The sequence below is a fragment of the Tasmannia lanceolata genome, unplaced genomic scaffold (assembly GCF_043159265.1).
Source record: "Tasmannia lanceolata isolate RefF3 unplaced genomic scaffold, GAP_Taslan_0.1 ptg000048l, whole genome shotgun sequence".
NCBI classification, from domain to species: Eukaryota; Viridiplantae; Streptophyta; class Magnoliopsida; order Canellales; family Winteraceae; genus Tasmannia; species Tasmannia lanceolata.
In genome coordinates this window covers 2,542,036-2,555,835 of record NW_027518725.1, presented here as the reverse complement: position 1 = coordinate 2,555,835, position 13,800 = coordinate 2,542,036, and the positions used below count along the sequence as shown (strand labels likewise).

At 38.4% G+C, this 13,800-nt stretch overlaps 1 protein-coding gene across 4 annotated transcripts; it reads left to right on the top strand.

The window, feature by feature from the left end:
• The first annotated feature begins 4,713 nt into the window (after positions 1–4,713).
• Positions 4,714–12,729, top strand: LOC143864246 (metal transporter Nramp7.2-like). 4 transcript variants are annotated; one of them, XM_077375145.1, is made up of 13 exons: positions 4,714–4,734; positions 4,835–4,943; positions 5,269–5,309; positions 5,437–5,515; positions 9,178–9,282; positions 9,374–9,481; positions 9,580–9,796; positions 10,512–10,581; positions 10,670–10,843; positions 10,925–11,029; positions 11,194–11,325; positions 11,781–11,876; positions 12,039–12,729. In XM_077375145.1, the coding sequence occupies exons 2-13, from the start codon at positions 4,841–4,843 to the stop codon at positions 12,399–12,401; spliced, it is 1,593 nt and encodes a 530-aa protein (XP_077231260.1). In that variant the 5' UTR covers positions 4,714–4,734; positions 4,835–4,840; the 3' UTR covers positions 12,402–12,729. The 4 variants fall into 4 exon arrangements, with proteins under 4 accessions (XP_077231260.1, XP_077231259.1, XP_077231261.1 ...); XM_077375144.1 differs by lacking the exon at positions 4,714–4,734 and having other exon boundaries at positions 4,744–4,943; XM_077375146.1 differs by lacking the exon at positions 4,714–4,734 and having other exon boundaries at positions 4,744–4,943; positions 9,374–9,483; positions 9,580–9,761.
• The last annotated feature ends 1,071 nt before the right edge of the window (positions 12,730–13,800 follow it).

Here is a 13,800-nt window from a genome sequence, read left to right as displayed (position 1 = left end):
AAAAAATTTGGATTTTATTTATTATTTAATATTATTAGGAAATTTCGACCATTCCACCAAAATTTGGTACTGGATAAAATATTACTTAATTCGTTTTCGATAGATTTCGTCTGAAATTTCGAATTTTCGGCTGAAAATTCGGTTTCAGTGAGGACCGAAACGCATTTCTAAACCGAAATTTAAAACCTTGCTCGGGAATTCCTTGGGAAGGGTGTGTCTCGGGATATTTTAATTTTTTTTGTTAATTTAGGGTTATATCATGAAAAACTAGAAAAATAAAATATTTAAACTATATAAAAAATAAATTTTAAGTATAAAATTAGAACAACAAATAGGGAAATGATAAATGCGCCCCTTTTCATCACTTTGGACACCCAGCAGCAGTGTATCAATGACTACAGAGGGGCGATGTACTTCACGTCAGAAGGATTCAACGGATTTGATTGCCATGTACACTACAGTTGGGTGTCCCATGTGATGAAAAGGGGCACATTTATCATTTCCCAAAAAAAAATATCATGAACTTATCATGATATTTTGTTATAATTTTGCTGTAAAAAGTAAATTATGGAGATATCTCAATGATTTTATGCGAAAGCAACATTTACTCCAAAAGTTTAACCTGTTGGAGTTGGTATTATTTAATCATTTATACTTCAAGATTGCCCCCACGCCTTACACCGAAGTTTTAAGAGAATCCACTTATCTTGGTTTCTTGGATTACAAAGAGTCAAATGACGGTTAATATAGAACACTCAAAAAGATTAATATAGAGAGACAAGGAGTAACTATAGAGAGAGAGATATTCGTAGAATCTACCTAATCTAAACTATTTGCCTAATCTCTCATACTCTACCATGAACATATAGGGATATTATCGGGACTATGTCATTTTATCATAAAAATGGTAAAAATTGTAATTTTTTCGAAAAAGTCGATGTGTATGGTTGATGCATTATGGTAATGGAGATGCTATTTGCATCCTCTGTTTCCTTTGTTTTCCTATGATCACTCCTTTTCATTGTCTTTTGTCTTGAAAAGTAGGCACAAACCATAAAATGGGGGTCCCAATGGGCGGTGAGAGAAAAAATCAACCACGTTGATTTTTGATCAAGTTCAAAGTCAAAAAAGGGAGTTTGGCCTAGATCAAAAATCAATGGGGAGGGTTTTTTCTCTCTCTCTCTCTGCCCTTGTTGTTTGACAGTCGGCCACCATATAAAACTCTGATAAGTAAATTTACATATATTGTTTTAGTCTTGCACTATTGCCATGAATGCAGGAGCAAACTCTCATTAGAATAGTGTTAAGTATACTGACATTAATGCTTTAAAGTTCTTTGAGCAAACTCTCAGTGGAAGTGTTAGTGTAGGGAATCAACCGGGTAGGAACTCGCCCCTAAAAGCTAGCTGCTAGAGGGAGGGTGCCCATTCCCTTATAACCAATCCACATTCATCTCACTTTACCGATGTGGGACTATTTTGCTTCTGCGTGGAACTCCAACAATCTCCCCCTCCACGCGGCGGCTACGTGAGAACCACGAGATCTTCTCCGAGGGAATTCCACCGTCTTCGGAGGCACACCGGGGTTACCGAGATCTTCCCGGGAGTTACCACACCCCAGCTCTGATACCATTTCAACTTGCCAACTTCTCCAAAAGTTTAAGTTGTTGGGGAAAGGCGTTATTTATCTTTTATACTTTAACACTCCCCCGCACGTGTGGCTCACTCTGCAAACACGTGGCACATGTGGTCCCACTTTGGGCAGATCATCGCATGTGGATTTTGCAAAAGCTAAACACACGGAGAGTACGGGCCCCGCTTCTGTCATACCATAACCCTGCAAAATTTCATACCAATATTAACCTTAGATCCAACAGTTAAATCAGTAAACTTTTTCTAACGTGCAGGGGTAAATTGGGAGAAAAGCTATAAATGCATTTGCAGTTTGTCGCGTGAGGTCTTCTTGGAAGTTGCGTAACTTAATTTCTATTGAAAGTGACACGTTTATCTTTCTCTTCACTTATGTTTTCCAAGTAAAGCACGTAGTAGAAGAAGTAACGAGTGCCGGGCCTCAGGGCATTGTGTCAACCAATCAAAGCATTAAGTTACAAAAAAGAAGTGAACGAGTATATACTGTATATTAAATATGTCCGGTGTATATTCCATTCATGTGGCCCCCAAGAACGGGGCCCACCCAAAAAGAGGTCCAAATCCGGAGAGAAAATTGTGAACCCATTCATCTCCAATCTCCATAACTGCTGGTCTGCGGGAGGTGAATATCTTATATACCAGCTGTTGGGTATATACCGGGCTATTAATTATTCAAGAACTCAAGTGCTCTCATATATAAAAACTAAATATTTATATAAAATAGGGAGCTATCAATTAACTCATAAATGATACTAGCAAATCTCTAATAATAATTATCATAATCTAATTTGCTGCTAAATGCATATATTGGATATCGACAGGGCAAAGTAAGTAATAAATAAATAAAGAGGAAAATGATGTCAGTTATTGAATAATCCAAATTGATACACAAACTGACAAACATGTGCTCAGAAGATTTTCATTGAATGATATATTGTGACTTTAGAAAATGTTGTGAGAAGCGTCGATCTAGGGTTCGATGGAAACACAAATTAATGGAGAAATTACGGGGGTGAAATTTGGGTCTGGTTGGGTTGATAAAAAAAAAAATGAACTGGAATCAACCTGAACCCGACGCGATTTTATCCTAAAAGCTCACCCGAAATTTCAAACTATCGACCCAAATTGCACCCTAGGAGAAAGAAAATAAAATATTTACATAGTTTGTCACGTTCAGCGACATGCAAAAATTATAATTCATATCATAATATTCACAATCAAGACCTTATATAATGTCTCAACCCATCATTAACACAAAAATATTTCAAAAAGAAAAGAACCATGCATGCAATTTTTACATTACAAAGGAGTATCAGCTGCCACTGGAGTGGGCGTAGGTGACTGAAGAAGTTTTAATGGCACCGTCATGACCCTCCACCCAAAAGGCATTTTAGGAATTGTAAGTGCATTTATGACCTAACTTGAATACTTCACAACTGCACAATGAAGATAGGAGTGCCATTATCAAAACAAGGTATTGTAGATCTCATTTCTCAACATATAATAACTAGTGAAACATGAATTCCTTCCATCATCATTAGCCTTGCCCAATTGCCATGGATGTAAAACTCACAGCTTTAAAGTTCATTGAGCAGACTATCACTAGAAAAGTATTAGGTACTGCCATTGATGTCCCTTCTTTCTTCACTTCTTCACCATGTCATGTTTATCAAAGGGAAATGATATATGCGCCAAAGTGTTTCGATAAACAAGCGCTCCACTTGTTTGTCGTGTAGTATTTGAAGGAATGTCACAGGATATTACTGTTCTCAAAAAGCTCTTTAAACACTTTAAATACTACACGACAAACAAGTGGAGAGTATGTTTATCGAAACACTTGGTGCCGAATATCATTTCCCTTATCAAAATATACACTCCATTATTAGTCACCCCATCTCCATTATGTCCACCCACATTTGTTTGTCTTTTCCTAAAAATTACACCATTTCCACCATCTTTTTCTTTGTCATTCTCTAGAGAATACAAAAATGGGTGGAAATGTCAGATGCTGGAAAAGTGGGTGGGAGTATCAATTCTCTTATTATTGATAAAGCTAAAAGCGGGTGGAAATGTCAGATGCTGGAAATGTCAGATGCAAGTATTATGATATAGGCCCACCTAAACATTTACACATTGATCGGATAATCCAAATCGATCGATCATCATGTGCCCCAAAGTCCATTCGTTAACTTACCAACTTCTCCAAAAGCTTAAGCTGTTGGAGAAAGGCGTTATGTATCTTTTATACTTTAACACTCCCCAGCACGTGTGGCCCACTTGGCAAACATGTGGCACATGTGGTCTCACTTCGGGCCAACCATCACATATGAATTTTTGCTATCTGGGAGGTTTGAACTCGAGACCATTGGCTCTGATACCATGTTAACTAACCAACTTCTCCAAAAGCTTAAGCTGTTGGAGAAAAGCGTTATTTATCTTTTATACTTTAACATAGAATGATTATTACATTAGATCATACATGTTGTGAAAGTGTTTATCTAGGGGAAAACTTTCCATGTTTGTTTTATTGAATTTTAGGCCTTGTTTGTGCACCATGAAAAAATATTCCATGGAATATTTGTGTGGGGCCAATTGTGAGAGATGGACAGGAGATGAAGAAACTTGAGGGGGGGGGGGAGGGGGGTGGTGGTTGGGACCTTCAAAACATGAAACCAATTATAAATATGTATTTTCTTTTCACTAGTTTTTGGGGATCACTAGTTTTGGGGGATTTTTTATGTTAATCTCCTCCCCACCCTCACAATGCTCTTCCTCTCCTTCATTCTCAGCCCTTCTCACACAGTGGGGCCCATGAATATTTCATGGAATAGTTTTTCATGGCTGCCAAATATGGCCTCAGAGTACTAGAAAGGTGCCCACACAATGCGAGGCAGTTGAAGAATTTTCAACTGACCCTAACCCTACTGCCCCGGGAACCTCGTACCACGCACTATAAGTGCCCATATTTTAATCATATGGGGACATAGGAATATACATGGCATAGAATTTGAGACTTAAATATAACAAATACCTTAGGTTTACAACTTTCCAATTTTGTTTTATGTAATTTTAGAGTAAGAGAAAGGTACCCACCTAATGACACAAACTTGATTTCCTCAAAATAGTCTATAAAGTTCAAGTGCCTGCTCTTTCTTCTCTACTGATCTAGCATTCCCTCTTTGAAGACAGCCATGCCGCGCGTTGAGATCGACGAGACCTCGAGATGGAGGAAGATGCTGAGCTATGTTGGCCCCGGGATTCTAGTTTCGGTCGCTTATATCGATCCCGGAAACTGTACAATCTCACCTCTCTCTCTCTCTCTCTCTCTCTCTCTCTCCTCTTGCTTCCTTCAAACTAAAGTGTTTGATAAAACATTCATTAAACTGTTTTCCTTGATGTTTTATTTAATTAAGGTGGTTTGAATTAAACTCATGTGGAAGGGTTCTATGATAAGCTATTTTGAAAGTATATATAGAAGAAAACTAGTTTACAAAACTTTTATAAATGGGTGATGGAAGTAGAAGAAGGAATCTCAAAAGAGTTTTGTGTGGGTAGTTATTTTTCTTTTATGATGCCATGACTTGTTTTCTCTTTTGTTTTATGTTGTGAGAAAATGAAGTGCAGACGGATTTACAATCAGGCGCTGACCACAAATTTGAGGTAAAACAGTAGAGAATCTCTCTCTCTCTCTCTCTCTCTCTCTCTCTCTCTCTCTCTCTCTCTCTCTCTGTACAATGTAACTTTTGACGCGCGTGTGTACTTATGTAACTTTTGACATCTGAGACAGTTGCTTTGGATCGTGCTGGTTGGGCTGATCTTCGCTCTGATAATCCAGTCTCGATCTGCCAATCTAGGGGTGGCAACAGGTTCTCTCTCTCTCTCTCTCTCTCTCTCTCTCTCTCTCACACACACACACACACTCAGGTAGAACTCACCCTTAAAAGGTAGTCGTTAAATGCATGGTGCCCGAATCCTAATAAGCCCATCCACATCCTTCAACCTTTCCGATGTGGGATCTTTACTTTCACGTTGAACCCCCGACAATCTCCCCCTCCACATGGAAGCATCGTGGACAATCTTGCTTTCACATTGAACCCATGACAATCTCCCCCTTACTTGGACACTCTTTCCTATCCACGCGGGTGCAACATGGGAACTACAAGATCTTCCTCGAGGGGGCTAAACCGTGGTTACCACACCCCAGCTGTAATACCACTTGTTGGGACTCGGGTAGAACTCACCCTTAAAAGCTAGCCATTAAGAGGAGGGTGCCAGAATCCTTATAAGCCCATCCACATCTTTCAACCTTTCCGCGGGATCTTTGCTTTCACGTGGAACCCCCAACAATATTCACCATGTTTTACACTTCTTTTAACGGACCTTCAAAGGCCACTTACAATTCTCCCAAAGCAGTCATTAGCCACATCAGAAAAGTGTAAAGTGGTTGGTGTCATTAGGTAGTGATAATATGAGTCTCCAATGCATGGGATTGGACCATGCCTCGCCAAAATATGAGTAAAATGGTGGGGGGCCACCTCATCAAAATATGAGGTGCAAAATGGTGGGCCCTGTGGATGGCATATGTAAAATTAGGGGTACAACTTGGGTCGGGTAAAACCCAACCCGCACCGATCCGACCCCAAAATAGCATGGGTCGGGTTTAGAAATCATGGGTCTTGCGTAGGGTTGGGTTTTAGTTTAAAAACCCCGGCTCAATCTTGGGTAGGGTCGAGTCTAAATAAAAAAACTCGAAACCCGAAACCCAACCTAACTTATGTAGATGTAGTATGACATTTTTAATTATCTCTTGAATAACATAGCAAATTATTTTTCTATATCATTGAGGTAATCATGTTTGTGATGTGGAAATATAGTTTCCTTCTTAAATTTATACACTTTTACATAAATTTAGAGATTTTTGGTGTGAATTTTTTTTTTTTTTCAACAATGCGTCAATGTGAAAAAACCCGGCCCGAGAATTTTCATGGCTAGGGGTGGGTTTGGGAATCGTGGATTTTCCGGAGAAAAACCCAACCCGACCCGACCATAGATATTTCTTGGGTAGCGAGATATTTCTCGGGTAGGGTAGGGTTCTTTAAAACTAAAATGGTGGGTCTCAATCTCACCCCATCAAATATGAGGGGAAATGATAGATTCGCCTCGGTTCTAGCTTTACATGGAACAGCTGACTATAGTGTTCGTGGCAATCAAACCCGTTGAATCCTTCCAAGTAAAGTAAGTCAACCCCACTGCAATCATAGATTATATATAATAGGTCGCTGTCCCAAGTAAGAAAATGGAGCGGATACATCACATCCCAAATATGAGGTGTAAAATGGTGGGCCCCACATTATGCATGGGTTTGCAGAGAGATTCAGGGATATTTAAATCTATGAAAAAAAATTATGGGAACGATTTTTCATTGAACATAATATATTCCATGGAAAAAATCAAGGTCCAAGTAGGTTTGCCATTTTCCTTGAAAATAGAGAAATTCTGTTACTATGGAAAACAATTAAGTTCCATGGCAAATGAGTTTCATGGAAAACAAGTTCCATGGAAATTTTATTTTCTATGGAAAAAATGCAATAAAAAATTTCCATGGAAAAATCCAAAAAAATTTACATGAAAACAAATTTTCCCATGCAAAAATAATAATAATACATATTGCAAAGTGTTTTTGTTTGAAAGGAAAGTAAAATGACGCTAGTTTCCTTAGAACGTTTGGTTGCCATGCACTGTTCATTTTGCTTTCCTTGAGTGGAATTTTTTTACCAAAATAATAGCATTTTGAGTTTCCTCCCAACCAAGAGGAAAGGGAAAGTTAAATGGATATTTTCCTCCAACTTTATTTTTACTTAGAAAATGATGTCATTTTACTTTCCTTCTACTCCTTGACGTGCATCCAAATGGACTGAAAGTGATCACTTGACCATTCACGCAACAAGCTGTTGTTATTGTTATAACCAAGGTTTTAAATTTCGGCCGACCGAAATTTTGGATTTTGGCAAGGGCTGAAACCGAAATTTCGGCAAATTTTTTGATAAAATATTAATTTTTTATTCCTTTACAGAATTTCAGCAAATTTCCGAATTTTCTGCCCAAAAAAATGACATTTCGAGCGCCTTTACCGAATTTCAGCCGAAATTTCAGGATTTCGGCTAAAATTTCAGTTTCGGTGAGGACCGAAATTTAAAGCCTTGGTTATAACGAATCATGTCAATTTCTCACAACCACATAGGGTTATAATTGTTGGCACCAATTGGATGGATCGATTATGTGGTGTCGTAATCATAAGAGCAAGGTAAGGGAGCTTGGGAGATACACGGCCAAAGGGCCCATGTAGAGCTCCCCCAAAATACAAATGTAACACCAAAATAAAGATTTTAATACAGCGTAAAACACTTACAGGAGAATTGGTGTTCTTTCCCCTTTTTCCTTAGAATCTCTACACTTCTTCTCCCCTGAACCTTTACCCTTGAAGCTTACCTTTGAATGTTTAAGCTTACCCATGAAGCTTCTCTTTAAGCTTACAATATTTGCACAAACCACTTCATACTTAAAGACCTAAGACACTGCTAAAATAACGAAATACATTAAACACCTTGTTGCAGTCTACATGAGTCCTTAGGTATCCTAAGCAACATCATAGGAAATCCCCATTGACTTTTTGATAATCTAGCCTAGACATTAAAGACTCTAGAAAACATACAATGACTTACATTTTCCACAGATAATAACTGTTAAAGTATTAAAGAATAAATAACACCTTCTCCAACAGATTAAGCTTTTTGAGTAACCGGTTGTTTCACATGGTATGAGAGCAAATGCCTGGGTTCAAAACTCCTTGATAGCAAAAAGATCCACATGCAATGGCCAAACCCAAAAGAAAAGGGCCACATGTGCCATATGAAGGCCAAACCTAAAAAGAGCGGCCACACGTGAGGGGGAGTGTTAAAGTATAAAAGAATAAATAACGCCTTCTCCAACAGCTTAGGCTTTTGGGGTAGCTGGTAGTTTCACAATAACTCCCCTAGAACACAACAAAGACTTTTCACAAAACCATAAACATTGATTTTGATTTACAATTTCCAACAATGATTTTCAAGCAAACGGCTAACACACCACATATGAGATCCTTTCATATGATTCTACATATGTTTTGATTCCATGCATGGCTATATATTGTTGAAGAATTGATTCGATGTTATCAGATAATTAAGCTTTTATAGTATAATCTCATGATCATAAATATGTGGTTGCAGCTAAGCTTATAGCATAATCTTTCAATCTATCATAATCTTCTGTGGAACAAGACATGGGTTTTTGTTTCTTTGTATTTTCTTGATTTTCTCGATCGCGGGGTTCCCAGTTGTTTTTCCCCCTATTTTAGGTTTCTTTGTATTTTCTCGATCTTCTCGATCACTGGGTTCCCCCGTTTTTTTTTTCTTTATTAATAGAATTCTTTGCCATTCCAAAAAAAAGAAAAAAGAAAACAATACACGAGTTTTTGGTATTATATATGCAGGGAAGCATCTTTCAGAGCATTGTAAGGATGAATACCCGAAACATATCAATTACTCTCTATGGTTCGTTGCAGAAGTTGTTGTGATTGCGGCCGACATTCCCCAAGGTAAAGAAAGAACATAACAAAAAAACTCAAAAATTCCAAGTTCTAATAGGAAAATCCTTCTTACATTTTATGTTGTTTTGAGTTTTTATAGTGATTGGAACGGCTTTTGCTCTCAATTTACTTTTCAACATACCCATATGGGGAGGAGTGCTTCTTGCTGGATTGAACACCCTTCTCCTCCTTGCTCTGCAAAGATATGGTGTGAGTGGTAACAAGATGTCCTTGTAATTATCTTAAATTTCTTTTTGGGTCTTTCTAATTTTGGAGGATAATATAGGTTTGCATGTGTTGTTGTAGATAAGAAAGCTAGAGCTTGCAATATCTGCTCTACTGTTAGTCCTTGGAGGTTGCTTCATTGGAGAGATGGCACATGCCAACCCCGATCCGGCCAAGATCGTAAAGGGGATGTTCGTCCCGCGGTTGAGTGGATATCAAGCAGCCCAAGATGCCATTGCTCTAATGGGTGCCCTAATCATGCCGTAATTAAAGTGCCACTCCTGCATTTTGAGTTGTTGTTAAGTATAATTTATAAATGATTAAATAACAACACCAACTCTAACAGCTTAAGCTTTTGGAGTAATTGGATGTTTTGTGAAACAACCAATTACTCCAAAAGCTTAAGCCATTCGAGAAGGAATTATTTAATCTTTTTATACTTTAGCACTCCCCCTCACGTGAGGCGCCTCTTTTTAGGGTTGGCCTACACATGGCGCAGGTGGCCCTTTTTTGGGTTTGCAATTACATGTGGATTTTTTAAAATCAAGGAGTTTTGAACCCAGGACCTTTGCTCTGATACCATGCGAAACAACCAATTACTCCAAAAGCTTAAGCCGTTAGAGAAGGCGCTATTTAATCTTTAGTACTTTTAACATGTTTTGCATGGCATCAGAGCTATTGCCTCACGTTAAATCCTGAGTTCTAAACCCAACAACTCCTCGATATTAAAAAAAATAAAAAATAAAAAAATACTAGGCCAACCCAAAAGAGGGGTCACATGTGTCAGGGCAACCCAAAAAACGAGGAGCCACATGTGAGGGGAGTATTGAAGTCTAAATGATTAAATAGCACCCACTCTAACAGCTTAAGCATTTGGAGTAACTGGTTGTTTCACAGATGGACCCCCCATCTAATAGTGATTCCATTCCTCTCTACACAGTGATCCGGTGTATAAGCATTAAACTGGATCATGAGTTGTTCTTGAATTACTAATCACGTTTTCTATACTGCAGGCACAACCTCTTTCTTCATTCAGCTTTGGTTATGTCAAGAAAAATCTCACATACTGTCCATGGAATCAATGTGAGTGAATTAACACCCCCACCCCCTCTTTAATTTTCATTTTGGAGCAATGTTCATGTCAACACTTCTAACAACTTGGATCTCTCAGACTGCGTGCAGATATTTCTTAATCGAAAGTGGCCTCGCCTTATTCTTTGCTTTTATAATCAATGTGGCTGTAATGTCTGTCACTGGAACCATCTGCAATGACCCAGATCTCTCCTCTCCAAACATATTTCGTTGCGCGAATATCACCCTCAATTCTGCTTCTTTCTTGCTCAAGGTATTCAACATCACACTCTCAACTAGTACGACTTTCAACTTAATTCTTGCTCTTCAGTCACTTAGTATAGTATGTTTGTAGGATGCTTTAGGCAAATGGAGTTCGAAAGTGTACGCCATCTCATTGTTGGCGTCGGGGCAGAGTTCTACAGTCACAGGAACCTATGCCGGCCAGTATATTATGCAGGTTTGTCGAGATACACGATGAACCCTTCTTACGACAAGTACAAATTTTAAGAAGAACATGTTAAAGTAAAAATGATTAAATAACACCAACTCCAACAGCTTAAGCATTTGGAGTAATTGGTTGTTTCACACACCAACCTAAGAAAATTGCCTGTTTGATTGCAGGGTTTTTTGGATGTGAAAATGGAGCCTTGGTTGAGAAACCTACTTACTAGAAGCATAGCCATCACCCCTAGCTTAGTTGCCGCCATTATCGGTGGCTCCTCTGGTGCTAGCAGGCTTATAATCATCGCCTCGGTAATGTTGATTAGTTCACACATCATGTTAGTAAAACTTTGCCCCCTTTTTTTTCAAAATATAGGTTTTAAACTCCTTTAAAAACAGAGTAATTGATAGGTATTTTAAAATTTTGCAAGTATGTGCACTCATTATTATTAATGCAACATTGTTTTAGGCCCACTGATATTGGCCCTACGATGTTTTTTATAATTGCACAAAATCACCTTGTCTTTTATTATTTAACCAGCTATCAAAGTCTATTACAATTCTAAAAAGGCAGTCAGAAGCCAATTAAAAAGAGGAGACAAGGCGAGTTAATGCAATTATCAAAACAAGGGAGTGCCAATATCAGTTGCTTCGTTTTAACCCATTTTTTCACCCACAATTTTTTGTTCTCTTCTATTCTAATACTTTTTTGCTGCAAATGATCCTCCTATGTAGTCCTTAGCATAGTTTCTAACGTTCGCATGCAGATGATCTTATCGTTCGCTCTCCCATTTGCCTTAATTCCTCTTCTAAAGTTCACAAGCAGTAAAAACAAAATGGGTCACCAGAAGAATTCTTTGCCAGTGAGTCTACTCCCTCACTTCTACATGAGATAAACAACCTCGTTTATATTTTTCTTAACTCAAAATATGCATGTCTTCATTAGTAAAGATCACTCTCTTTACTAATCACAATCTAGCAATACATAATTAGCCTCTAATGAACCAATTTCCTTTTCTCAACAGGTAACATTAATCTCATGGGCCTTGGGCTTTTGTTTCATTGGCAATAACCTGTATTTTCTAAGCACAGCCCTCATAGATTGGTTGAGACATAGTAGCTTGCCCAAGATTGGTTCCATTTGTATCGCAGCCATCTTCTTCCTCCCTGGCATGATGCTTTATGTGGGACTGTTGATTTACTTGACACTAAGAAAGGAAGCTACAGTAAAGTGTTTGCTGCCTTCTGCGAAGAATGTGATTACAACTGATCAAATTCCATCAGAGTGGGAACTCCATGTCAACAGTCCAAGGACCCAAGAGTTGGAGGAGGACATTAAGGAAGACCCTCAAAGCCTCCACCCTCAAGAAATCAAAAACTACCCTTAAACATGTGAAGTTTGGAGATTGAATAAACAATCATTAGCTGAATAATTTGAGATACAACCAAGATACAATCAAAACCTGTCAGCTTTGGAGATTGATGTGTTAAATTTTAAAGTGTATTTTTTGGAAGTTACATTTTGTCTAGTTTAGTTTAGTTTATATTTTATTTCGAGAGATGCAGTCAGGACAAAATTATAATTTTGTGTCCAAGGGTATTTTGGACATTTTGTTGGCCTAACTTGCACATGTGTAAGCCACACATGTTTGCTCCATCTTTTCCCTTCCCACTCTCCTCCTATCTATCTATCTATCTACAGTAAAATATACTAAACTTGTTTCTTTCCACTGTCAATCGCTTTCTTTCCAAGAAAAAAATCAATGGTAAACCATGTTTGCTCCATCTTTTCCCTTCCCTTCCCACTCCCCTCCCATCTATCTATCTATCTACAATAAAATATACTGAGCATGTTTCTTTCCACTGTCATTCGCTTTCTTTCCAAGAAAAAAAATCAATGGAAAATCTTTTCTTTTTACCTCGTATTTACTTGTTTTGATAGGTTGGGGCATAACACCTTAGACCCAAGCATAGCATGGATGGATGGGGGCTACTATTTTACATTTGATCCGGTGGGCCCACTAATTTACACATCATGCTATGATTGAGTGGGGCCCAAAAAAATTTTACAATGTCTAGGGAGGGCGGAGCCACCATTCTACACCTCATGTTTTGATGTGGTGGGGCCTACCATTTTACACCTTATATATGTTTTTTGTGGGATGGGACCTGCCATTTTACACCTCAGGTTTTGGTGGGTGTGAGGTGACCCACCGTCTCTACCCAAAACTATGCATAGGGAGGAACCCACAATTTTACCCCTAATGGTTATTGATGATGTGGGGTCCAGAATCTCTATCCAAACCTATGCATTAGGGTGGGGCCCACCATTTTACACCTCATGTTTCGACGGTGTGGGGCTCATCATTTTACACCCATGCATAGCATGGAACTAGAATACTAGTTTCAAATTAAAACTCTACTTGAAACTCTAAACCAACCATAGTGCCTTAAGCATTTAAGCACTTTTTCATACTAAGTAAACCTAAGTTAGAAAAATTCTAAGTAATCATGTACGTTAGATATATTTGGGCTAGTCACTAGTTAGTCAGTGCGTGATTTCCTTCTATGCATTATAATTAAGCAAGGCTTATCAAATGGACGGTCCGGATAAATCAATCACGGGACCCAATACTCAGTAGTGGCCCCGCCTTCCAGAAGCATTCCTCGCCCTTTTTATTGTACAAAGAAATACTCAAGGCCCTGTTTTTTAACTTTCCAATCCGGTTCGAACCATGGTTGAACACTCGAACCAATTCAAACCGAGAAAATAACTTTTTCAGTCTG